Raw genomic sequence first — 25,187 nt, 5'->3', positions numbered from 1 at the left:
AGCACATGAATCACGTATGGCTCATAAGAGTTCACATTCCTCATCTTGTGTTGCACTTTGAAGATGAATTTAATATCCCTAAGCTTATTAATCTTTTCGGGCAGGAATTTTTCTCAACACCCTTCACATTTAGTAGAAAAATGTTCATTCATGCTCTCATAAATAATAACCATTAAGGAAGAGTTCAGAACAAATAACACAAAAATGTGAATATGACATCAAACCTTAGTCACACAAGACTGCCTAAGGTCACTTGCAGAAACTCCAAGAAACTTTGCAGCTTCTCCATCGAACAAAATAAAAGAGATAGCGTTTGTGTGGTCAATCACCCTTACGTGGATGTTGTACCTATTATTCACTAAAGAATTTACAATTCAAGAACAATATACTACATAAATTATACAAATACTTAGGCTGCCTATAATATGTTATTATCGAATTGGACACAATTTTTTTTAATGGCTTATTCAAGAGTCTCGATCCCACACGGGAGATTAGTTTAACAACACATCACAACTCTAAACAGCATAACTCACAAAAAATACTGTCACTTTGCTATACCTATCCATCTCTCAATGACAATGAAACAGGTTGATCAGACCAGCGGCATTATTCCTTATTCGTCAATAAGATCCAATTTGTTCACACTTGCATTTTTTTATATCAGAATTTTTGAAATTTGCTAATAGTTAAATAGTCACAAAAGCCTTGTATAAATATTCTGCTGCCCAAACTATTAATTTATACACTGTACCTTGCAAAGAAATTTCTAAAAGCTGAAAACTCCTCATTGATAAAAAGCTTGGAATTGTAGCTTGTATTGGAAACACCCATGACTCCTACAAAAAGACATAACAAATTAAAGAAAATACCAGAAGCATATTATGACACTTAACATGCATTCAAACACTGCATAAAATAAACAAACCATTAAAAAATAACTACATAGGTAAGACACGGGTGTTCCTCCAGATATTTGAGCAAGTCAAGAGCAAAAGACTGCCATAACGTAACCCTTAATTTTTGTCCACCCCTATAAAAAATAGCAATGCTTATAGATTAAAGAGAGGCTCAAAATTCCAAATAAGATTTTAAAACAAAAGCCGCTATCAAAAAAATGTTAAGCATTACTCAAGACCATCAAGTTCTATGGTGATATAACTTGACAGCTTTTCGTCCCTCGTGAACTCGACCAAGTTACCCTTAGAGGCAAGCTAACCTATCAATATGCAAAATAGTGATATTTTAAATGTAGATGGACCCGGTGCCACTTCGGACAAATGCTTTAGATGAATTTAAAAATAGACAAACTAAACACGTCACAAACTAAATAATTAACTGAAAGTACACATGTATAACTCAAAAACCACTTCCATCCAATATAGAAAAAGAAGGTTCAAAAGCAGTACAATCAAAGGCATTCGCACAAAAAATACAAAACACAAACATTTATTCAAGACTAGTCTAACAACAAAAAACACTTAGAAAACACGAAAAAACTACCTGTAGAAAAACTAAGACAATCATAACCAACTACACACGCACATGGATAAATTTATATTAAATTTATTACAGTAACTCGTCTTGGATAATAAGATGGGATAATACCTTGTAGTAAATAAATTAGTTTACAATGACACAAATTGGTACTCTAAAAATTACAAATAATTAAATTCATACATTAAATGAAATTATGGTTGACTGTCTAATACTCCTATTGAAAAAAAGTCAACTTAAAAAATATATTGAACTAATAACATTGGTGTTAATCAATTATTTTTCGCCTTTTTTTTTACCAACGATACTTTTAAAGGCACCAATTTTTTAATTGCTATATATGAAATTTGCCTTTAGATATGTTAAAATAAAATGCATGAGAATAGAAAACAAAGCCATTACTAAATTGAAGAAAAGTTTTACTAAATAATATAATTTTTTGGTACTATACCTATAACAAAAATGATGCATCTGCCAATTCAAATAACATACATTAAATATAAACATATATATAATACAATTAGATCAATAAATTATTTTGTTTAAAAAAATTAGCTTTCAAGGAACTAAACATCACATTCGTTATAGATTACTCTAACAAAGTACTTACCAACTAAATAACCATCTTCCTTAGACTTTGCATGAATTTTTTTTTTTAACGGAACAAAATTGAATCCATTCAACGAAATTGAAGAATCTTGTACCGGACGCACAACCGTGTCCCTCTTAAAGTGGATTCTATATTCATGTCTAGTAGGCTTGAATTTGATGGTATTTAAAGCAACTGCAAAATTAGTGGCTACTTACACATTGCCCTCAGCGAGTAGGCTCTCGAAGATAAGAACAAATATGCCTTTAATAGAGCACTGAATTGTCTTCCCCTGAATGCATTAGTTTTTTAGGGTCATAGATAACTGAGGTTTATTACTCAATCATTACCAAAGAAAATCTCAAATGCAAAGAGAAGATTTTACCTCTTTATCAAGGACAACCATCTCAATAGGTGCTTTCATCCTAGAATTTACAAAATTAGAAACGGTCCAAAGTCTAATGACACGTACTATGAGCTTTCACACCTTATGCTCTGAACCAGAATTGATACGCTTGATGAGATCATACCTAAAAATCAAGGTCTTCAAATTTTGTGAAAGATAAAAAAAATATATTATGAAATTCACCACATAGCACATGAACTCACCTTGCTGCCATTGCTACCCACCACAACAAAATTACCAAAATACTATGAATTTCAGTATAGATAAAGAGTAAGTATGGTGATCATCTATACTATATTTATAGAGAGCCACAACATTGTTCAGCCTCACTATTGGCAAGGATTGCAAAAATGTTTACGTATCTATCAAATTCTGTCTAAGGAAAAAAAAAGGAAAGTTCTTACAACATTCAATAACATAATTTACAATAAAAAAAGTTTTGAAAATAAAACAAACATTCTATAACATAAATATTGGCAATTAAAACGTATAGAGTAAAAAGGATATGAAAATAAGATCTGAATCCATGCCTTCCTTGCAGCAGTTCACCTTCATCAGTCACACGACCGGAAGTGTCCCGATGCGACGGTGATCTGAACGACGATAGCATCAGTGAAAGATTCCTCTTGTCAGTCCGCTATCTACCTCTTCTGGTCACATTAACATCCCCGACGGTCCTCGACCTTCTCGTCGGCACAACCCTGTCGTCATCCCGTTGCTGTAGGAACAGTCAGTCTTCTCGTCTTCAAAGCTCTTATGTCATCGTTCTGAAGTCGTCAGTCTGAAGATGCCGTTCTCCATCGCTAGCGTGCTAGCTGGGAGAGAAGATAGATAAGGGAACTTTGGGTCGGCGGGTTTGAATGGGAACATGGGATACGGGTAGGTTTAATTTGGATTAGCATATTATTAATACTATATAATACCATTAAATTTAATGAATTCAATTAGAATAAACAACAAATTATTTATTTTATTTTAGACTTTATAAATGAATAAACTAATTAACTAATATAATGAATTACAATTAATGTAGTATAATTAATTAAGTAATATAAATTATAATAAATTACATTGATATTTAAAAATCTAATCAAATTAATTAATTGATATAATTAAGTCATTGTAATAAATTGTATTGAATGAGTTAAAATAATTAAATCAAAAACACTTTTCGGAGCATGCCATGTCAGCTACATCATTAAGTGCAAAAACCCAAACAAAACAATGAAATTTGCCGATATGGGTTGCGCGGCAAAGCTGAGAAGCCCCTCTTTCCTTTTTTGTCCTAAGCTCGCCATATATTTCTATTTTGCTAAAATGAGATTGATATCTTAAAAAAAAATGGATCCATTGACATAGGAAAAGAATCCTCATCGGATTGGATGGAAAGAACTAAAATTGGAATGAAAGGAATAAAATTATTTTATTTTTGTATGTTGTATAATTTGATTGAAAGAGCAATAACTTATACTGCTCCATGGATTCTTCTGTAATTTTATCAAGTACTAATAAAATTTTACTATCATTGATTTAACAGAAAAAAAAAACTAAAACGAAGGTGAAAAAATAAAGAGGATAGGAGCACTGATTGAAATTAGAAGATAGAAGTACTGATTGAAATTTAATAATTTGCTTCATTTTTTTGTTTTTTTTTTGTTTATTATTGTTATAGATATTTTCATCCAGTATAATAACACTAATAAAATATTTCAAATGAAACCAAAAAAAAATAAATAAACATACATCCTAAAAATAAAAAATATATTTAAAATTTATGAAAGATATGTTATACACCGAATAAAATAATAACAATTGATTCATAACTATGGATTAAACCTACATATAATTTATTTTACTCCCAATTTTGTTTTTAAGAGGAAAAAATTCTCTATTCTAAAATATTCATTCAATCAATCAACAATAAACAACATATAAAGTAGTGCGTGTGTGTATATATATATATTTGATATGCTAATATTATCCATAATTATTGACTCATATTAGAGCCACGTTTCACTTGTATCAAAATAAAAAGGAAGTACTTCTAGTGTCATTAGCATGCCCAAAAAAATATAGATAGTAGCCATAGCCAAGACTTCACCAAACTTTCAAAACATGCTCCTTTGTCTCCATTAGCTGAACAACCTCATGTTTCACAGCAGTTCTATAATGGTGACAACTTTCACAAATATCAGCACTTCTTTTTAATGGAAAGAGCACTAGACATGTTAAACTCATCCAACAGGCTCTTCAAACAAAAAAAAAAGTATAGTTAACATTTTAACCAAAAATAAAATCTGAAATATAAAAGAGGCCGAATATGTGAAGACCAAATTAATGAATACCTTGACAATAGGTATTTTAGTAACAGACCAATTTATCACGATTAGATCAGGTGACTTCTCACAAACAAAACATCCATATTCACTACGAAGCTACAAGGAAGAAAAAATAAATAACAATTCATAATTGGCAAAATAAGCCTTAATATACACAGTCTAAAATCAACAACAATAAACAAAAAAATCATACCCAAACAGGGTTAACAGGCAATTGAAGACTCTTGAACTCGTTAACATTCCATTTGTAAGAACAAAAATCTGTTACTTTAAAATTAACCTCTAAGTTTAGGTTGTTTCTACTAATGGACTTCACTTTGAATATAATTCCCTTCCCCAATAATTGTGCAAAATCCAGAGGCTGATCAATCATCCCACCTTTCTATAGTTGCATGAAAAAAGAAATTAACCTATGGAAAGTGAATAACACAAAAATAATACGCAAACACATTAGAAAAATAAAACAATAATACGCATAGTTTGAAACTAGTTAAGGATCTTCGAACACGACTTCTTTAACATTGGACGTCCCTCACGATCATGCAACACAAATGTTGCTAAACCAGAACGATCAACCACTCTCATCTTGATTTGATACCTTGTTTACAATTTTATAGAAGGGCATACAAAGAGACATTAAAAACTATCCATGTTTGAAAATAAGAACGAAATAAAAAATAGAAAGTTAAATTTACCTCAGAATTGCCACATCAACGCACCCACAATCCCCACAATAATAAGCAGCTTCGATGACCATAATAGTTTTTCCACACTTGCAAGCTGAAATCCACCAGTTACTATGGTCAATCACTTCCAAACCAGTAGCCAAGACACAATAAATACCACCCTACGTGCACACAACAAATTAATCAAAAAGATATAGTTAACTGATATCCTAGAATAAGTGGATCCACTATATCTATCAAACCTATTACCTCTTCGGATAATTTTAATTGCTCTATCGATCTCTTCCTTTTGAGGATTAAGAAATCATCACCATCAAAATAGGTCACAGGATCAGCAGGGGGTACACTAGATTTTACCGAGCCTTGAGTGTCCCTCCACCTCGCTAAAATGGTAGGATCAAAACTTATCACTGATACATCATAAGAATCCCACCATCTAGTAGTATCTACTTCGACCTTGAATGGAAACTCCTTATCAAGGAAAAACTCCTTAAAACCAGTAGGATCTTTGTTTGTTTCCCCTTTTTTCTACACAAAAAATTGTACATTTTTATCATGTTAAATAAACAAACATTTTGATTGACAATCATAACGTAATAAACAAAATGGTTTCAACAACAGAAACTACATACATCAACTTTTTCACCATCTCAGTATAGGTCCGTTCGAATAGAGTTGCAACCTCCTTAATAAACACAACAAAAGTTGTTGTAACAGTACCATCAAAAACCAACAAATCCAACTTATACCTACTTTTTTATGCAAAAACATCAGTTAACACTTAACCTGTCACCCTTTAGTTACAATAAAATCATAAAAAATATTATTCAACATAATTTAAATGCTTAAACACAATTTTATTTAGGCTTATCAGTTTTCTAAATTTCAGCCTAGTAGAGTAGACTTTGATATAAAATTGTTGTAGGTATACGAATTTTTTCTATGCAATCTATCTTATTTTCTGATTTTTTTTGTGGCTAGACAATATTTCCATCGATTAAAACAGTTTGTTTTTTGGATGAAATGATTTAAGATCTCAACTTTCTAAATGGTCCCATGCTGTATGAGGCAAATTGGTTAGACTCGGTAAAAGGTGCATTTATTGCAAATGTTCAGTGTGATGATGGTGTTCAATGATAAAAGATTGTTTTACTGAGTATTTGAAGAAAAAGAATACCAAAGAACAATAAGACCGAAACAGATGCATTATAATTTTACATCCCCAAAGATATAATTTATTGGTAAAAAAAACTCACCTCGCACAGAAATAAAAGAATTTCATATACAAATAAAATCGAACCTCATTTCATTACAATTCATTGGTCTAATTTGTGTATAAAACTACATACCACACAAGCTTCAAAAGAGGTCACACAAGATTCACAACCACATACAAAACATAAAATAGCCAATTTTTTAGCTTAATAAATTGTTCTCTTATTGTCTATTAATTGTTGGTATTAAGCTAGATATTGCTAAATAAATTAAAAAGAGATATAATCAATTACATAACTACATTGCTTTTTAATGGAAATATTGCACAAATAAGTCCAATTAGAGTCGTACCTATCAACCACATTATTCACGTCCTTATTACAGTAAAAGTATGTATCCACATTAGCTTCTACCTTCACACTGCAAACACAGAATTTATACCACCAACTTGGAACGGGTTCAACATCAAGAACAATGGCCAAAACAATATAGAATTCAACCTACATAGGAACAATTTGAAAGTCAAAAAATAAATAATGGACTAAACATCAAAAAGTAGTTTTCTATAAGGCATTCACATCCGCAGCTGCACGTAACTCCTTTATTATCTTCCTCTCAGTGGAATATAAAACTTTATTTTCAGCAACATATGCTGGTTTCCCGAAAAGCACAGATAGGTACTGCGATGTCTCTCTACAGTACACGCTATTTATCAATCACAATGCCATAAAAATACAATCATATGCACAACCATAAATAACTCACAATATTGATACAATACCTTTTTTGAAGCATCACAGCCTCAGAAATATCTGGATTTATTAGGAGCCTAGTACCATACATAATGTTCTGTAAAATATTGGTACCTATGTATAACAATCATTGCTTAAATGGGTTGTATAATTATACATGACAGAAAATTTGTCGAATAAAAAGTAACCAAAAGTGTCCTTAGACTTAAAAAAACATCTATAATCTACTGTGAACCTAATTAATTAGTATAAAAATTATTTCAGCAATGAGCTATAAAAATAAAAAAAGTATTTACTGTAAATATAAAATAATAAAAAGTATTATATAGTAGCAAAAATATAGCTTGAAATTATACGTTGATTAATTAATTGTTGAGTAATTTAACACAGAATTTACAATCAAAAGATATAAAAAAACTGGTGATACAATTTATTCACGTGCATATAATAATACTTTTTTATCACTTCAAATTTTAATTTCTAGAATGCGAGCCATTTGCTGGAATTATTATTACCGTTTTCTATATTTCACTTGTAATTTCACATGATAAAAAGTATTAACACAATACTTATAATTTTATTACCACTACAAATAGTATCACACCCTAAAATTTAAAAACCAAAAAATTACTATTATGTATAATATCACACCATAAAATTAAAAAATTAAAAAATACTAATTGAATCACGTCTCAGTAATTAGTAAAAATAGCTACAATAAGATATAACTATTTGATAGTGATCAAATCCTGACATAACTCGAAAAATCTTTACTCTTGTAAATTGAAAAATAATTACCAATAGCTGCTGCTCACTTGTTGCCACAAAATCCTTGATCCGATCACCATCTCTCCAAGAACAACAACATTAAGCTTTAAACTGTAGAAAAAATAAAAATTATTTAGAAAATAGAAAAATTTCTTATATAAACATATTAAGTGTTGAGTAAGGATATAAAAAAATGCACCCGTCATTCTCAATATGAATGACCAACATGTCAATAAGTTTGCCATCCTTCACATATTTTCTCTCACCCTCTACATCAGTTATAACTCCAGCAACGTGTAAAATAAGTATCAAACAGAAGATTGTGCATAAATCACCCGTCTTAGTGATATTTTGTGATAAAAACAAAAGAAAAATCAACTTATATACATGCTATTAATCATAAATCATACATTTGCCAACCAAAAAAGGATGTTGAGGAGAGTATCCATAATTTTCCTAAAAGGGACTAACTTAAAATCATATAACGGTATTACATCACAGAAAGAGGGTAAGACATTAGTCCTTGCTTGAAAAAATAATTGAAAATGATTTGATCTTATGCGGTACAATCCACAGTTGTTGTTAAATCCAAATTATGCAAAAACATACACAGTCAATGATTTGAACACAGATATCAGATCCTTAACTACATAAGCATGCATAGTTGTTCTCTATTTTTTTACAAAGCAAAATATTTTATTAATTTTGTCCCAAGTGCATTGACGACTACGGGTTCTATGTGCCAAGGTATAATTCAAATTAATTCTTTAACATTCACGCGCTACATACTCTTTGTCTAAGAAAATTATGGTATAAACTAATCATTTGTATTATTTCTTGAGAAATTTTATTATTGACTTCCATCATTCATGATTTAGTTAGCCTAATCTATAAAAAATAATTAAATTTAAGTATGGCTATCCATCTCTTTCTTAGCAGAACATAAATCAAGAGTTAAACCTAATTAACCAAATAAAAAGGTTTCATTGTCATTGAGAGGTGGATAGGTATAGCAAAGTGACATAGTATTTTTTGTGAGTTATGCTATTTGGGGTTGTGATATGCTGTTAAACTAATTTCCCGTGTGGGATCGAGACTCTTGAATAAGCCATTAAAAAAAAAATTGCGTCCAATTTAATAATAACATACTATAAACAGCATAAGTATTGGTATAATTTATGTAGTATATTATTATTGAATTTTAATTTCTTTGGTGAATAATAGGTACAACATTTACGTAAGAGTGATTGACCACACAGACGCTGCCTCTTTTGTTTTGTTCGATGGAGAAGCTGCAAAATTTTTGAGTTTCTGCGAGTGACCTTAGGCAGTCTTGTGTTACCAATGTTTGATATCGTATTCACTTTTTTGTGTTATTTATTCTGAACTCTACCTTAATGTTTATTATTTATGAGAGCATGAATGAAGTTTTTTCTGCTAAATATTAAGGGTGTTGAGAAAAATTCTTGCCCAGAAGAGATTAATAAGTTTAGGGATATTAAGTTCCTCTTCAAAGTGCAACTTAAGAAGAGAAATATGAACTCTTATGAGCCATACGTGATTCATGTGCTGAGGATGACTAATCAGGATTCTTTAGTCTCTGCTTTCCTAGATAAATACAATCCTGACCCTGTAACCTCCTCCTGCTAATAACTTTCTCTTTGGTTTCGGTATCGCAAAAACAGATCAACCAGATTTTGATGATGTCTTTTTATTGAATTAATTATTTTGTAGGATCCTTTGTTGCATGAAAATTCTGAGTTATTGAGCTGGTCTACTGGTCCATACGACCCGTCTAAAGTTCGTGTCAAATAATTTGCAATTTAAATAGTTACAATGATACTCGTAGTCTATATAGTAACTAAAATATTATTATTCTTATTATTGTTGGTATAGGATAGCATATCCCAGGCATGTGAGAGTGAGTCTGAAATGAAAACTCCATCATCAAAGCTAAGAAACATATCACTATAAAAAAATCTGGTAAAAACGGCGATTTTTTTTGTATTTACGGCGGTTTGAACTGCCATTTTTACCAAGAACGACGGTTTTAGAAAGCGACGTAATTCTGGGCGCCATTCTGGTTATTACGGCATTTTTTTAAAAACCGCCACAATTTTCTAGGTTAAAACGGCGATTTTTGAATAGGTTAAAATGGCGGTTTAAACCGCCATTATTTCCAAATAAATGTGTTTTTTTGTTGGTTAAAACGGCGGTTCAAACCGCCATTTTTTCTAGAAAAAATGGCATTTTTTGTTGGTTAAAATGGCATTTATGAATCGCCATTATTACCCTACCAAAGTGGCTTTTTAGTTGGTTAAAATGGCGTTTTGGTTGGTTAAAATAGCATTTTTGAACAGCCGTTTTAACCCTGACGAGGCATTTTTATTGGTTAAAATGATATTTGGAACCGCCATTTTTACTGGGTTAAAATAGCATTTCTTGCTGTTCAAAATGGCAGTTACAAACCACCATTTTTACCGAGTAAAGTGACAATTTTTATCATTTAAAAAGACAATTTTTACCGTCATTTTTATCGCATTAAACAAATAATTTTTTAATTAAAATTTGACAATAATAAAAAATCGTAATCCATAAACAAAATATTATATAACTCAAACAAAGTATTAAATATAAAATATTATTTTTTTAGTATTGAAAATAAAAAATAATAACTCGTATACAAAGTATCGAACATAACATGATTTTTTAACTATAAATATATAACGATAACAATTTCTTATATATACACAAGACAACGTTCACTGAAGCCAAGTTTTGATTACGTAAATCCTTGTAAAATCTTTGTTCCAAGTTATCAGTAATCTGCCAAGAGAAAATACAACAAAAAATTAGTAATGACAATTCAATATTAAAAATAATAACTAAAAAAATCAGAACCTAAATTGATTCATCAGTACATGTTTATATATAAGATATCCCAATGAAATTAGGTGAGACTATGCACGAATAAAAAAATATACGACAAATGTGTCTTTTACCTAAATTGATTCATCCACACCCTTTCCTTTCAGCTCCTTGCTCTCTCAATGAAGCCAGGCACATGCTTTAAGCTGTTGCAAAATGGAAGAAACTCATATCTCAATATCAGAACTTCATAAAAAAAACAAGTGAAGCAACAAAAGGTAGAGCCTAAAATTATAGAGGATTCAGCCCCAAAAAATTTAATAGAATAACCAAGTTGACTTGTTACTGATTGCAAAAATTGTTGTCGGTCTAGATTTTCTTCTTAAAGAAAGGGATTACTTCGTTGTAAGCATAGCTTCAAACCAACAAACAACTCTCACATCAAATTAAAATATGGTTTTGTCACAAGTACAAACCCCAATAAGAATTAACCGAAGTATTTAAACTCTGGGTCGTCTCACAAGGAATTGCAATGAAGTGTATGCTTATTGGCTATGAAGGGGGCAAGGGGGTTTGATTGATAAAAGAGCAAGAAATAAATGACAAGAAAAGTAAATCAAGCAAGTATTTAAAGAAGACAAGTAAATAAGAGAAAGCAAGTAATAAAGAGAGAGACATTCATGGCAAGGATTGAGAATATAGGCTTTCTATCCTAGTCATACAATGATTAATTCATCTTATTTAGTCAACTCTAACAAATGGAAGAAGGTATCATGTCGTCTTCACATAAGGAGAATGTCAAACAATACTAATCAATCATATCACAATAATAAATAAGAATCTATCTCATTACGTCATCCTCGAAGATGGAAGAAGGTATCATATTATCTTCACACTTGAACAAAGTCTAACAAGACTAGCTAATCTCAATCCAAAGGTCCTAATCAACCCACTAAGTGAATTAGCAAGAGATTAGAGTTAAGAGCTCAAACTTCCATCAAATCATTTCAGCATTAGCTCAAAATTACTTAAATAGTAACATTTCTTTTATATGTTTGGGCTATTTGATTCTATCAAAGATGAAAACAGTATGAAATAATAAAACATACTGCATTAAGTGTAAATTATATAAAAAAATCTTATAGAGAAATTATCACACGGTAGGTGTAAAATTATATAAAAAGAAACATGTAATGATATGAATATTGATATGATTTGGTTTCTACTTCACACAGCTCATGTTTTAAGAAATTTAATAGATTAAAATATAAAGTCCTCGTGATGATGATATGATACCAATTTTTATTACAAAAGTGTATGAATAAATATAAAATAAATAAATAAAGGAGTCAACTAAGGGTCATTTCAAGAGAGAGGTGAATCTTGATATAACAATAAGATTACTTACTTGGCTCTAAACAATAGCTGATTCAGTTGGCCACACACTCTAATCAAAGTATATGAGAATCACAGGTTAGAAGAGAAATATGCACAATCAGTTTCATATCTTATTGGTTATGGAACATAATAAAAATCCCTAAATGCTTGTGATGGTTTTAGTGGCTAAGAGAAGGGGGGTTGAATCTTAGCCCCTTTTTTTATGTTGCTAACGCTTGCTAAACTCAGAGGAGACTTTTCTGTTCTTGCTCGTCTCTGGACACGAGACTTTCTTTTATCTCGTCCCTAGCCACGAGACTTTTTGTTTTGTCTCGTCACTTGGCACGAGACATTTTAGTTTTTGCTCCTGTGTAGTAGTAAACAAAAATGGAGTAGGAGAGAAGAAAGATTGCACCCAGATATATCCTGGTTCAGCTGCTAAGTGCAGTGCAGCCTACATCCAGTCTCCATCACAAACATGATGGAATTTCACTATAATCAATCTGATTACAACTTGTAAAGTGCTAACCCAACTTACAAGGGGATTCCCACAGAATCATGAAACACAACATAGATGAACAAAGGAACTCTAAGACATCTATGGCTTTTTCTTTTAATTTTGCACTCTCTGCCTTTTTCCGCTCTATGGCTTTTTCATACAAACCTCACTGTTTGCCTTTTTCCATGAGACTCAAGACATGACAAAATTAAACAGAAAAATACTAAATAGAATACATTGAAGGAGAAGAGAAATCTATTAGCTCAGGTAGCTCTGAGAACTCTGTGCCTTGCACTCTCAAATTTTCTCCTTGCTTCAAACAGTGGCTGTTCTCTCTTAATATAGAAGAGGGAAGCCTCCACTTATTGAAGCCAACAACTGAACCAACTTCTTCCTCCTTCAACAAACAGAACCGGTTCGGCCACATAGAGAGAGAAGAGATAACCATGTAAAACCCAACATGCAATTACCTCTGGACCTTTCTTGATCATCACCCTTCATCAATCCGAGCTCTCCATCCTTGGCTTGCTCTCCAAGATGGATTTCTGGCCCTTGATGCTTCATGATGATAATGACTTCATCTGCTTCAATCTCTGCCTCAACCATCACTTCGCCACTCTAGCTACTCCCTGTGGTGGTTAAACAGAATCAAAGACAAGCCATGCTTCAAGAATCTCCTCTATGCTGGCCGAATCTTCAACGTCCATTTTTGAGCATGAAAGGCTCAAGATACATCACCAAATCTAACCAAATATGGTGAATATCTCAGCCACAGCTCATTTTTATTTTAGTATGTTTTCTTGCCATCATTAGCTTGATGGTCTTTGTAACACCCTACCATACAAAGTCTTATGCTTAAGTCATAATTCAGAGATGGTAAGGTATTACGACCTCTAAAACAAAAATTTAGTACGTATAGTAGTATGAATAATTGATTATAACTAGGAGCCTTTGTAGAAAAAGGGGGTAAACAAAAACTGTAACTCGAACGCGCAACACTCCGATCGATAACGTAACGAACCGGGATAAGCTAACGCGAGATCATATATATAAAGAGTGTCAAAAACAAGAATATCAAGACTCAAAATCCGGCTGCGAAGAGAACCGGTCCGAGCATAGCAATATATACATATGATAAAATAAGGAAACCCCAAAGGAAACCCAAAGGGACAACACGTACGCGCACTCCACGCGCACGTGTGGATGATGCTTTCTCGAAGAACGGCGCATACGCGCCAAGTGCGCCTACGCGCGAGGGGTCATTCTGCTAAAAATTTTCTAAGTTAAAAGCTGCAGAATTCACAGATTCAACCCCCAATCTTCCGACGGTCATAACTCTCTCATTTTAAATTATTTTCACCCGTTCTTCGAACGGCATGGACATCCCGGATCCAATTTCATTTCTAAACAGATTTGGCACAAATCAAAGATCCGTAGTCCAAGTTATGTCCCGTCAAAGTCTAAAATCACCAATCAAGCTCCAATATTCACATATACACAACCTAAGCCACAATCATCATACCCATACACAACATCTCAATGCCCAAACCTCATAGAACAACAAATTATACTAGGGTTGAGAATCTTACCACACCCAAGGTCCAAGGAGACAAGATTAATCTTCTCCTTCAAGAGAGTTGGGTCCTATAACATCAAAGAACCCAAAATCTCAACATTTTTACTCATGAAACTCGAAATTAAGGGCTGGAATTTCGAACAGTAAAACGTGGCTTACCTCAAGATTAATTGTATGGGTTTTGTAGAGCTCTCCGCGGTGAACGCGGGGCCGCAAACGGAGCGGCAATCGGAGCTCTAGATCAAAAGTTATGGTGGTTTGAAGATCAAGTGAGAGATAGAACTTGAGAGAGTGTTCTTCCCTCCATGGCCTCTCTTTTTCAGCGTGTATTAGTGTTGTGTGAGGAGAGAGAGTGCTGAAAACTAGGGTTTTGGTTTAGTTATGTTGGGCCAAGGGCCCACTTTGGGGCCGGTTGGAAACTAGGGTTCTAACACATGGCTAGCATCAGGAGTGTATTTCTGAAGCTGTGACACGTGAATCACATCGTGCATGTTCGAAAGATGAGGTGGTAGAGCCATCCGATACGCCACCGGTCCAATCCTCTCCAGGATCTGAAATGGACCAATGTATCGAGGATTCAACTTCTTTGCTTTAATCGCTCTACCTACTCCTGTGGTCGGAGTAACTTTCAGGAAAACATGATCTCCTGCCTCAAATTCTAAGGGCTTCCGCCTTTGATCAGCGTAACTCTTTTGACGACTCTGCGCCGTAAGCATCCTATCTCAGATTTTCTTGACTTGTTCAGTGGTCTCAGCTATCATTTCCGGCCCCAACAAGCCTTTCTCTCCAGCTTCATACCAACATAGTGGAGATTGACATTTTCTCCCATACAAAGCCTCATACGGAGCCATTCCGATGCTCGCATGGTAACTATTATTGTATGCAAACTCTACTAACGGCATATACCGATCCCAACTCGCCGGTTGGTCCAAAACACAAGCTCTCAACATATCCTCTAGTGTTTGGATCGTCCTCTCAGATTGACCATCTGTTTGAGGATGGTACGCTGTACTCAAGCTTAATCGAGTTCCAAAAGCTTTCTGAAATGCACCCCAGAACCTCGAAGTGAAACGAGGATCTCTATCAGAGATTATAGTAGCAGGTACACCATGGAGTCTCACAATCTCCTTTATGTATAACCGAGCTAGCTCCTCAAGGGTGTAAGTCATCTGAACGGGTAAAAAGTGAGCTGACTTCGTCAGTTGGTCCACGATCACCCAGATAGCATCAAAACCAGTCCTAGTCCTTGGCAATCCCGACACAAAGTCCATTGCAATACTTTCCCACTTCCATTGCGGAACCTCTAAGGGTTGCAACATCCCGGAAGGTCTTTGATGTTCAATCTTTACCTTTTGACAAGTTAAGCACTTTGAAACATATTCCGCTACATCATTCTTCATACCCGGCCACCAAAACATCGCCTTTAAATCATGGTACATCTTAGTACTCCCCGGGTGAATGGAGAATCCGCTTTTGTGTGCCTCCTTTAAGATATCTTGCCTCAAAGTGCCAACATCCGGCACAATGATCCTACCCTTGAATATCCATAACCCATCTTTTTCTTCTGACACTCTCCACTGTTTTCCTTGCTCGATAGCCGGTAACACCTTCCATAATGCTTCATCATTTTCATGAGCCTTTAGGAGTTCGGACTTAAAGTCACTTGAGATTTCTAATCGGCTCAAACACAAGGTTCCACATACTTCTTGAGCACCAATTTTTAGACTCTCTAATCCCTTGAGCAACTTCTCCTCTTGAAGCATCACCCAAGACGCATATAACGACTTCCGACTTACCGCATCCGCCAATGAGATCATCAATCCTCGGAAATGGGTACTTATTCTTTATGGTGACCTTGTTCAGCTGCCTGTAATCCACACAGAGTCGCATACTTCCATCTTTCTTCTTTACCAGTAACACTGGAGCACCCCACGGGGAAACACTTGGTCGGATAAGTTTCTTACCCAACAATTCCTCTAACTGAGACTTTAGCTCGGCCATCTCTAACGGTGACATCCTATAAGGAGCACTTGAGATTGGTCCCGCCCCAGGCACCAATTCAATAGCAAACTCGACCTCTCGGTTAGGTGGAAATTCCTCAATATCATCGGGAAACACTTCCGGAAACTCACACACTACCGGAATCTGATCCAACCTTTGATCATCACCCGAAACACCCGCAGTTAACAACAGGATACCCTGACATTCGATTCCGGAATAGTTCACCATCATCGAATTCAAGTAATAATTATTCACCACAACTGGCCCTTCTGTATCCTCCGGCATAAAGTACACCGACTTGGTAGAACAATCAAGCAGGGCATGGTTTTCGGATAACCAGTCCAATCCCAAGATAAGATCAAGACCGATCATCGGTAAGCAGATTAGATTATGGACAAAATCACGCTGCTTGAACCTAAACGAAACTTTCGGGCATCCTAGTCTAGTTACCATGGCTTCATGGGTAGCATTATACACTTTTAAGTCATAACTTAAGGTTACGATCTTCAACCCTAACTCATGGGCTTTCTCAAATGCAATGAATGAATGCGATGCTCCCGAATCAAATAAAGCATTTAAAGTTTGACCAGCCATTTTACAGTTACCTCAAATGAGTGTCTCGGATCCCTCTGTACCCACAGCTGAGGTGGTGAACACCCGACCAGTCTGTTGTGCTTTCCCAGCACCTTGCTTTTGCTTCTCTGGACAACTTGCGGCTTTATGCCCCGCCTTTCCCCTTTCAGGTACCACCTGCGCTTGCAGTGCTCGTTCCATGGCTTGAAACCACGTATCGGATTCAGTCGGGCTAGTAGTTCCCTTGAACTTCGGTGGATTAACCTTCAAAAAGTTCACCAGTGTCATCGGACCCTGAACTCCACCTCCGTCATTACCATGGTTGTTCATCTGTTGACCAAGAGCCTCAGCAGTGGCTTGCATAGCAGCAGCCATGTTCTCCAACGCAGTCATAAATTTCACCGGGTCATTAGGATTAGTCTTCGGCGCACGAGCATTCGTATGTCTTCTCCCACGGCCTCTACCGCGTCCACGAGGCGCCATCTGGTTCCTATACACACCAAACAATCAATATTAAGTTGATCAGTCTCAATATCGGAAGTCTAGTGCTTCAAAGTCCCAAATGCATGCTCATGAACGTTTATGCCAATTATATCAAGCAGATATACTAGTAGCACATAACACACACACAGAGAATGCACAGAAGCATAGTCAGTCCATTCCTCAGGCTCTACAGGAACGAACTGCTCTGATACCATAATGTAACAGCCCAGACCACCCGCTAGCACGATATTGTCCGCTTTGGTACACAAGGCCTCACGGTTTTGCCTTTGACGATAGGGATGATAGCCAAAGCCCCCCACACTCACTCGTCAAAACGCGTCATACTAGGGAGAGGTATCCACACCCTTATAAGGCATGCTTCGTTCCCCTCTCCAACCGATGTGGGCCTTACAGTCTTGATGCATGCAACTTCTTCTTTTTCTTTGTTGATGAGCACAGCGTCCATGGTTTACTGGACAAAGACCGAAGAAGAAACAAGAAAGAGATGAGAGAAAGAAAAGAATCTGAAGAAAAGCAATACAAATTGGTTAAACAAATTAATTGAGAATAACTTGCTTTTACTTCCCTAGCTTAGAGTGGCGTGTTTGTCATAATAGCCATCAATCAATTCAGCTGAATTTTTCTCTCTCATATTTCCCATGCATTAATTAACAATGTAATAGATTTTGAAATCCATCACATGGTTAAAGGCTTGGTTCCGTTGGAAGCACTTTGCTTTCATTTTTCTTTGGTTTCGGACCAAGATAGGAACCATTTATTACTAATAGGGTTTGGGCTTGTAACATTGAGATTAAAACTGGCCCATTTGGTTAACATTTGTTTTCCTGATGAATTTGGGATCAAGCAATGAATCACATAGGAAGGCTTTCTTTGGGCTTAAAGAAATAAAATTTTCTGGCCCAACTAATAAAACTATTTCAGCCAAACATCACACAACAAGAATTTCATGGGGCTGAAATTTAATTTATTGGGCTTGGGATCTTTCTTTTTATTTCGGCCCAACGTAGAATCTGCACAACAAAATTATTAATCTAGTAAGTATGAATTAAGATCAAATTAATAATTTTGTAATTAAATATTTTAATAATATTTGTTCATCATCAAAATTAAATAAGAGTTTTCTAAACTCATCAGCTTGACACTAGAAACTAGCAATCTCATATAGTAAATAGATAATTACTATTACTACCTTTGAATCCTTAACAATTGGATTCTGGAGCCCTGAAATGACTTCTCTTGCATCAAGTATCACTCTTTCTTCTCCATTAATTGTATTCTTCACTGCTACAGTGCTGCAGCATGTTAAGGTATTAGAAATTACAACATCAAATTTTTACAAATAAACAATTGGTGGTCATTGCTTTGAAGTTTGAAGTTCTAGTTTAGAATAGTATTCCCTTCAGAAAAGACAAAGTGACTAATGATCGAATTTTTTGTCGGTAAAGAATGCACAAATAAATCCTCGTTTCTAGTATAGTTTCTAAACCAACAAAGAATCCTTTCATACAAAAATTTGGTTGTCACTTAAGCAAACCCAATAAAATTAATAACCGAAGTATTTAATCATCGGGTCGTCTTTCAAAGAATTGCAGGGAAGTGTGTTGCTTATAATTGGTTATGAGATTGTATCTTTTTGGGTTTTTGAAATAAGGAGTAAGGAAATAAAATTGCAAGAATTAAATTGATAATTAGAAAAGCTTTTGGTAAGGTATGAGAACTGAACGTCCTATCCTAGTTATCCTTATCAATTGTGATGAGAATTGTCCGTTGCTCCCACTTAGTTAACCTCTAACTATGGAGAAAAGTCAAGTAGACTAATCAATTTGATTCCTCAAGTCCTAGTCAACTCCTAAGGAAAGACTAGCTTTAGAGGGATCTAAATCAACCAGCAACTTACAATTATCAATCAACAAGGAGGTTGATAACTCAAGTGTCTCCAATTACTCAACCAAAGCCAAGAATCATAAAAAATCTAACTTAAAACCCTCCCAAGCATTTTGTCAAATACTTGGAAGGTATAACATAAGAACATAGAAGAGTAATAGGGAATAAAACATCTAAACAACCAATTGCAAGCATCAATGATAACAAATAAAGAAAGAAGCAATAAATCTGAAATACCTCAAATTGCATTAAATATAAAATCAAATCTAACATGAAAAGTTCATAAATTCAATTGGAAAGATAAATAAACTAGAATGCTAAGATAATTAAAAGTAGAAGAGAAACTAAATTAAAGCAACATTGAACCTGAAATTGAGAAGAAATAAACCTAAAGCTAAGAGAAATCCTAAAACCTAGAGAGAGAGCCTCTCTCTCTAGAAAATGCATCTAAAACCTAAATTGTGAATAATGAGAAGTTGTGTGAATTGATTGAATGAATGAATTAATATTGATTTCCCCACTCTGCAGCTTTTAATCTGTGTTTTTTGGGCCAAAAACTAGGTCAAAAACGGCCCAGAAATCTCCCCCAGTGTTTTTTGATGCGTCCAGCACGTGGCTCTGTCACGCGTACGCGTGGATTGAACTTTTGCCAGGTCACGCGTACGCATGATCCACGCATGTGCGTTGCCTAATAGCATGGCAACTATGACAAATTATATATCATTTCGAATCCCTGGATGTTAGCTTTCCAACGCAACTGGAACCGCCTTATTTGAACTTCTGTAGCTCAAGTTATGATCGATTTAGTACGAAGAGGTCAGGCTGGACAACTTAACAATTCCTTCAATTTCTTGTATTCCTTCCACTTTTGCATGCTTCCTTCTCCATCTTCTAAGCCATTCCTGCCCTATAAACTCTGAAATCACTTAACACACATATCAAGGCATCGAATGGTAATACGAGAGGATTAATAATTAGCAATTTAAGGCCAAAGAAGCATGTTTTCAATCATAGCACAGAATTAGGAAGGAAAATATAAAACATGCAAATTATATGAATAAGTGTGAGTTTAGTGGATAAAATTCACTCAATTAAGCATAAAATGTACCACAAAATAGTGGTGCATCAGTGACTAATTGATACTTCATAGTTCATACCTAGCCTAATGACCATTAATTTCACATAGTATCTTCCTTGAAGATGAATCAATGATCTTGGCCTTAACTACTCTTCGATTTCCCCAAAATCCAAGGAAAGATTGCGTTGTGAAGCTTAACTCTGCAACAAGTCCTGTTTTAGGGCATTTGATATTGACATTGCCTGAATATGTATATACTTTTTCTAAATGAGTTTTTATGTATATCTGAATTAATGGGACTAAAAAGTTTACTTACCTCTTGTCCTTATTTAGTACTGATTTCATATTCACAAGAAGCCAATAAGTGAGTTTCTCCTTCTGGTAATGCATTCCCATCAGAAGCAAAATCACTTGTGTAGGAAAATATTGTGTTAAATACCTTTGATAGTGAGATTTCCACAAAGTGACACCCTTTTATATAAAAGCATGTACCAGACATTACTATGTGCATTAGAAACATACACAACCATTTTATATATCAGATTCCTCATCATCTGAAGAAGAAAAGAAAGCCTTGGGGCACCTGCTCTTAATTCTGTACCTTGTGCAGAATGGAATCCACAACCTTGTGAAGTTGGAAGCCTCTCTGATGTGTAGGAGCTTCTATCTCAAATCTTGTCTGCAAATAAAAAGTATGCAAATCGAAATGTGTAGCAGTCATCAGTGATCAGTGATCAGAATATAAACCCTATTGGTAATAAGGCAGAGACGAAGAGATATATTTGCTAACTCTTTAACCAAATTTAATGTGTGACCACATACATAATCACCAATTTTGTTTCATTTCTAAACAGAATATACAACCAATGTAAACACACGAGTTCTACACAGTAGAGCACACATTAAGTCAACCAGCTTTGCTAGGCAATAATTAACACTCAAAATAATCAAGAACCAAATTTTCTAGAATGAAAAAAGAAAGACAAGTATGAGAAATGGACCTGGATAAGTACCATTTGTAGCATCTCGTAGTGAGAAGTCCATAACGATGCTGTCATTTATAAAAATTGACAGCAGAAATTAATTAAAGTTGTTCAAAGACAGTAACAACAACAACACTGAAATTCAATCAAAACCAAAACAAAATTGAAATTCAATCAAGTTATGTAGGTCCATCAAGAATTCAAGAAAATGAAAAATAAAATCAATTGAAACCAAAAATTCTTTTGTTCCTTGTTTCTTTCAATAAAATGAGCGAAGAAGAATAAAATAGAGGAGGGAGCTCAAACATGATATCATCATAATCCATAATCATCGAACATACATACAAACAAAATTAGAAGAAATTTTAGTGAATGACAACCTCCAATTTCTTCTGACAAGGAATAAAATTGAAAACCTAGAATTAAAGAAAAAGATGTAGTCATTATTAGCATAAAACATGGCATATTTACAAATCATGAGTAAATAGAAGAAGATAATGCAAATTTGTATATTAACCTAGATGCTCAACGAAGCTCGATGGAGATGGAGAAATCGCAGAACACAACTCGATGCCGCAGGAAACACTTGCGCAACAGATCTCATCAATGGAAGAGAAGCGTTTATGGAGGAGATTGCCGAAGAAGATCATTGGAGGAAACACTTGCACAACAGATCTCATAGTTTTATGAAGTTTCTGCAACTTGATTTTTCATTTCAAACTTTCAGGTATTTTTGACAACAGTAGAAAATTGAGAGAAAGAAGATCTACCTTGCTCTCACCCGGAGATTGTAGCGCGAGAGTAAAACGTGCCGCCGGAGGAGAACCTGCTAGAGGAGATCGTCGCTAGAAAGAGCACACAATCTCATCGAAGGATAATGCCACTGAGAAGATCGTCGTCGGAGGAGTCACTGGAGCAGATCGTCGTCGGAGGAGTCGCTGGAGCAGATCGTCGCCGGAGCAGTCGCTGGAGAAGAGCACAGATCTTCGTTTTCGGATTTGGTGGCAGCGATGGGTTTTTTAGTTAGGATTTTCCTTTGTTGGAGAAGGATTTTATTTGCCTTCTTTTTTAAATAATGGGTTTTGATATTGGCGGTTTAAAACCGCCAGAATCACCAAAAATGCCATTTTATGCACATTAATTATGGTAGCACCATAAAATGTCATAATACCTGAATATTATAAAGAACCACCGTAATATAAATGCCATTTTAAACACTTTTTTTGTAGTGTATAGAAGAGGCTGAAAACAAGTTAGTTTCATCCAAATCTAAGAAAGGGAAGTGGATTGTGATGGAGGACTAAATCATCACGTCTCTAGGCAGTTAAATTTATAATATATGGGAATAATTTATTTAAACTATTATTTGAATGAACTATGGTCCTTTGAGAGAGATTAGAATCTACTATATATGAGTAGTTTATTTCTTTTTAATCTTTGTGTTGACCTTAATTTTTAAATTAGAACCTGATACACAAGTTGTTTGGTTTATTTGTTTATTTAGTCCAAGACTTGAGTGTGTTTTCTTTCAATAAATATTTATTTTTATTATTATTATTATCATTATTGTTGTTGTTGTTGTTGTACGATTTGGAGTAATAATAAGCTTTAATTTTGCTGCACATACTTATAAAACAAAAATATTCACTAAATATAGCTTTAACTTCTTCTTATATATTAGATTATCAAATAAAAAATACTACTAAATATAACCTATTGAGTTCAGTACATGAATAAAACTAACTTCACAGGGATAAATAATTAGTCATATTTTTTATTCTACGACTTATAGTCGAGCAAAATAATTAGTCATATTTTTTATCCTACTGCTTATTTTTTAACCTTGCATCATGGGAGAGTGGAGAGTGAGATATGCGAGGGAGGAGCACAAAACTATGATTGGTCTTCAGACATGTGAGAAAAGAGAGTGGTTGCTGAGTGAGAGTGATTATTAAGGTTTTGGTGTTGTGTGCAACGGTGGCTCACCGAAATAAGTTAAGTTATATTTATATGAATGATTTCTCTCAAAAAAAAGGAAATTTTTTATTTGAAATAAAATAATTTCTTTGATTCTTTCCAACAAATTATAACATCTATATATTAAAATTTTAGCCCGGCCCAAAATACAATAGCTTTATATTGGAACTCTACAATTACATACAATTATCGTATTTAGTATTTGACTATTAGACATTTTTTGGAGGTGTTACTGTTGCACATTGCACCACATCTTTATGTAAGTTTTATTTTTTATTTTAATAAAATTTTTTAAGTGTCAATCGGTCTTCTATTGATTAGTGTTTTCATTTTTATTTGTTCAAATTCTCCATGATTTATACTTTTTTACGGTTCACATGTTTGATATTATTTTGCTTGATTAGTCTTACACACAAAATGTTAATCGTTTCAGTCCGTATAAATTATTTTTCTATCTCTTTTAACCTTTCTATTGAGATAGTAAAAAATAGAATTTGCATGACTAATACCAACTTTTTTTAGAATAGCTAGCTACATGTTAAAATAACTAATATTTTATTTTTTGCATTACATGTATAAATAAATATTAGATCTAAATAAATGACTGGGATTAGACTATAAAATTTAAAAAAGAGAATGTGTGTAATTAATGTGCTTAAAATTAGAGAGAATGGGTCATTAAGGATGTGTTTAGTTGTTTTCTCAACATAAATGAGAAATAAACATAGATACACAAGAGTACATAGACATAAGAAGATACTACTTTCATATTGTATTTGGTAAGTTAGACATGATAGAATACACAATCTATTATTATACTAAAATTTCAATTTTATCCTTATTATTTTAGAATCACCATCATCGCTTCTGTCTATCTTATTCTTCTTTTAAAATTATCGAAAACTACCACCACCTTTAAACCAAACTCAGAAACTACAAAGCTCTGATTCAAACTAAAATTTAATATGTATAATAATAAAATTAAATTCATAGCAATGTGGTCTCTGGAGTGATTCAGAAGCATCCATTTCTATTTTTACACAAATTCAAATTAAATTCAACAAATATAAAATTAACAAAAATTTCAATTTCAACTCAAATAAAAAATTCACAGATTTAGTTTTTAAATAAAAGATAAAAATAAAAAAAATTCAAACTCAGATGAGACGACAAGTGGTTGTTCTCCAAAGGAGGAGACAACAAAGATGTAAAGAGGGGAAGAGATGTAGAACTGTAGATATGTGGTTGTTCTCCATCTGCACAAATCTTGAAGAGGAACAAGAACAGAGGTACATGAGGGAGGGTGAGGTAGAGGGGACGCTCTCTTTGGAGAAGACGAATTTGCCAAGGAGAGGTTGGGAGCAGTACCATCGAAGCTCCAGACTAGCGGCAGTAGAAGGCAGTAGAAGGATAAAATTGTAAACAAATTGGTGTCTAAAGTTAGAAATTTGTGTCTCAACATTTTAGAGACACAAAATATATGTTTTTCTTTCATAATTTTTGTCTCGTTAAATAAACACCATACATGTACTTCTGTGTACTCCTGTAGACATGTATACCAAAAAACAAATGCTGTCTAATATCTTTGAAATTAGAGAGTATTTTATTATTTTAA

General features: G+C 34.0%; 1 protein-coding gene and 1 long non-coding RNA gene across 5 annotated transcripts; both read right to left on the bottom strand.

Annotated features, from left to right (window-relative positions):
* On the bottom strand, positions 12,431–19,069 carry LOC110267488. Its single transcript, XR_002355203.1, has 2 exons — positions 18,840–19,069; positions 12,431–12,567 (listed from the first exon to the last, which is right to left on the bottom strand). It is a non-coding gene; the product is annotated as an uncharacterized LOC110267488 (long non-coding RNA).
* Positions 20,565–22,489, bottom strand: LOC107622070. 4 transcript variants are annotated; one of them, XR_001616055.2, is made up of 5 exons: positions 22,113–22,368; positions 21,976–22,011; positions 21,614–21,663; positions 20,929–21,291; positions 20,565–20,812 (listed from the first exon to the last, which is right to left on the bottom strand). XR_001616055.2 is itself a non-coding variant. In XM_021114091.1 (5 exons), exons 2-5 carry the CDS (start codon positions 22,273–22,275, stop codon positions 21,202–21,204), a joined length of 339 nt encoding a protein of 112 aa, XP_020969750.1. In that variant the 5' UTR covers positions 22,276–22,290; positions 22,377–22,489; the 3' UTR covers positions 20,565–21,201. The 4 variants fall into 4 exon arrangements, 3 of the variants coding, with proteins under 3 accessions (XP_020969750.1, XP_020969751.1, XP_020969752.1); XM_021114091.1 differs by adding an exon at positions 22,377–22,489 and having other exon boundaries at positions 20,565–21,291; positions 22,113–22,290; XM_021114092.1 differs by adding an exon at positions 22,377–22,479 and having other exon boundaries at positions 20,565–21,291; positions 22,113–22,296.

The sequence above is a fragment of the Arachis ipaensis genome, chromosome B10, assembly GCF_000816755.2.
Source record: "Arachis ipaensis cultivar K30076 chromosome B10, Araip1.1, whole genome shotgun sequence".
NCBI lineage: Eukaryota > Viridiplantae > Streptophyta > Magnoliopsida > Fabales > Fabaceae > Arachis > Arachis ipaensis.
This window is presented reverse-complemented; position numbering and strand designations above follow the sequence as displayed.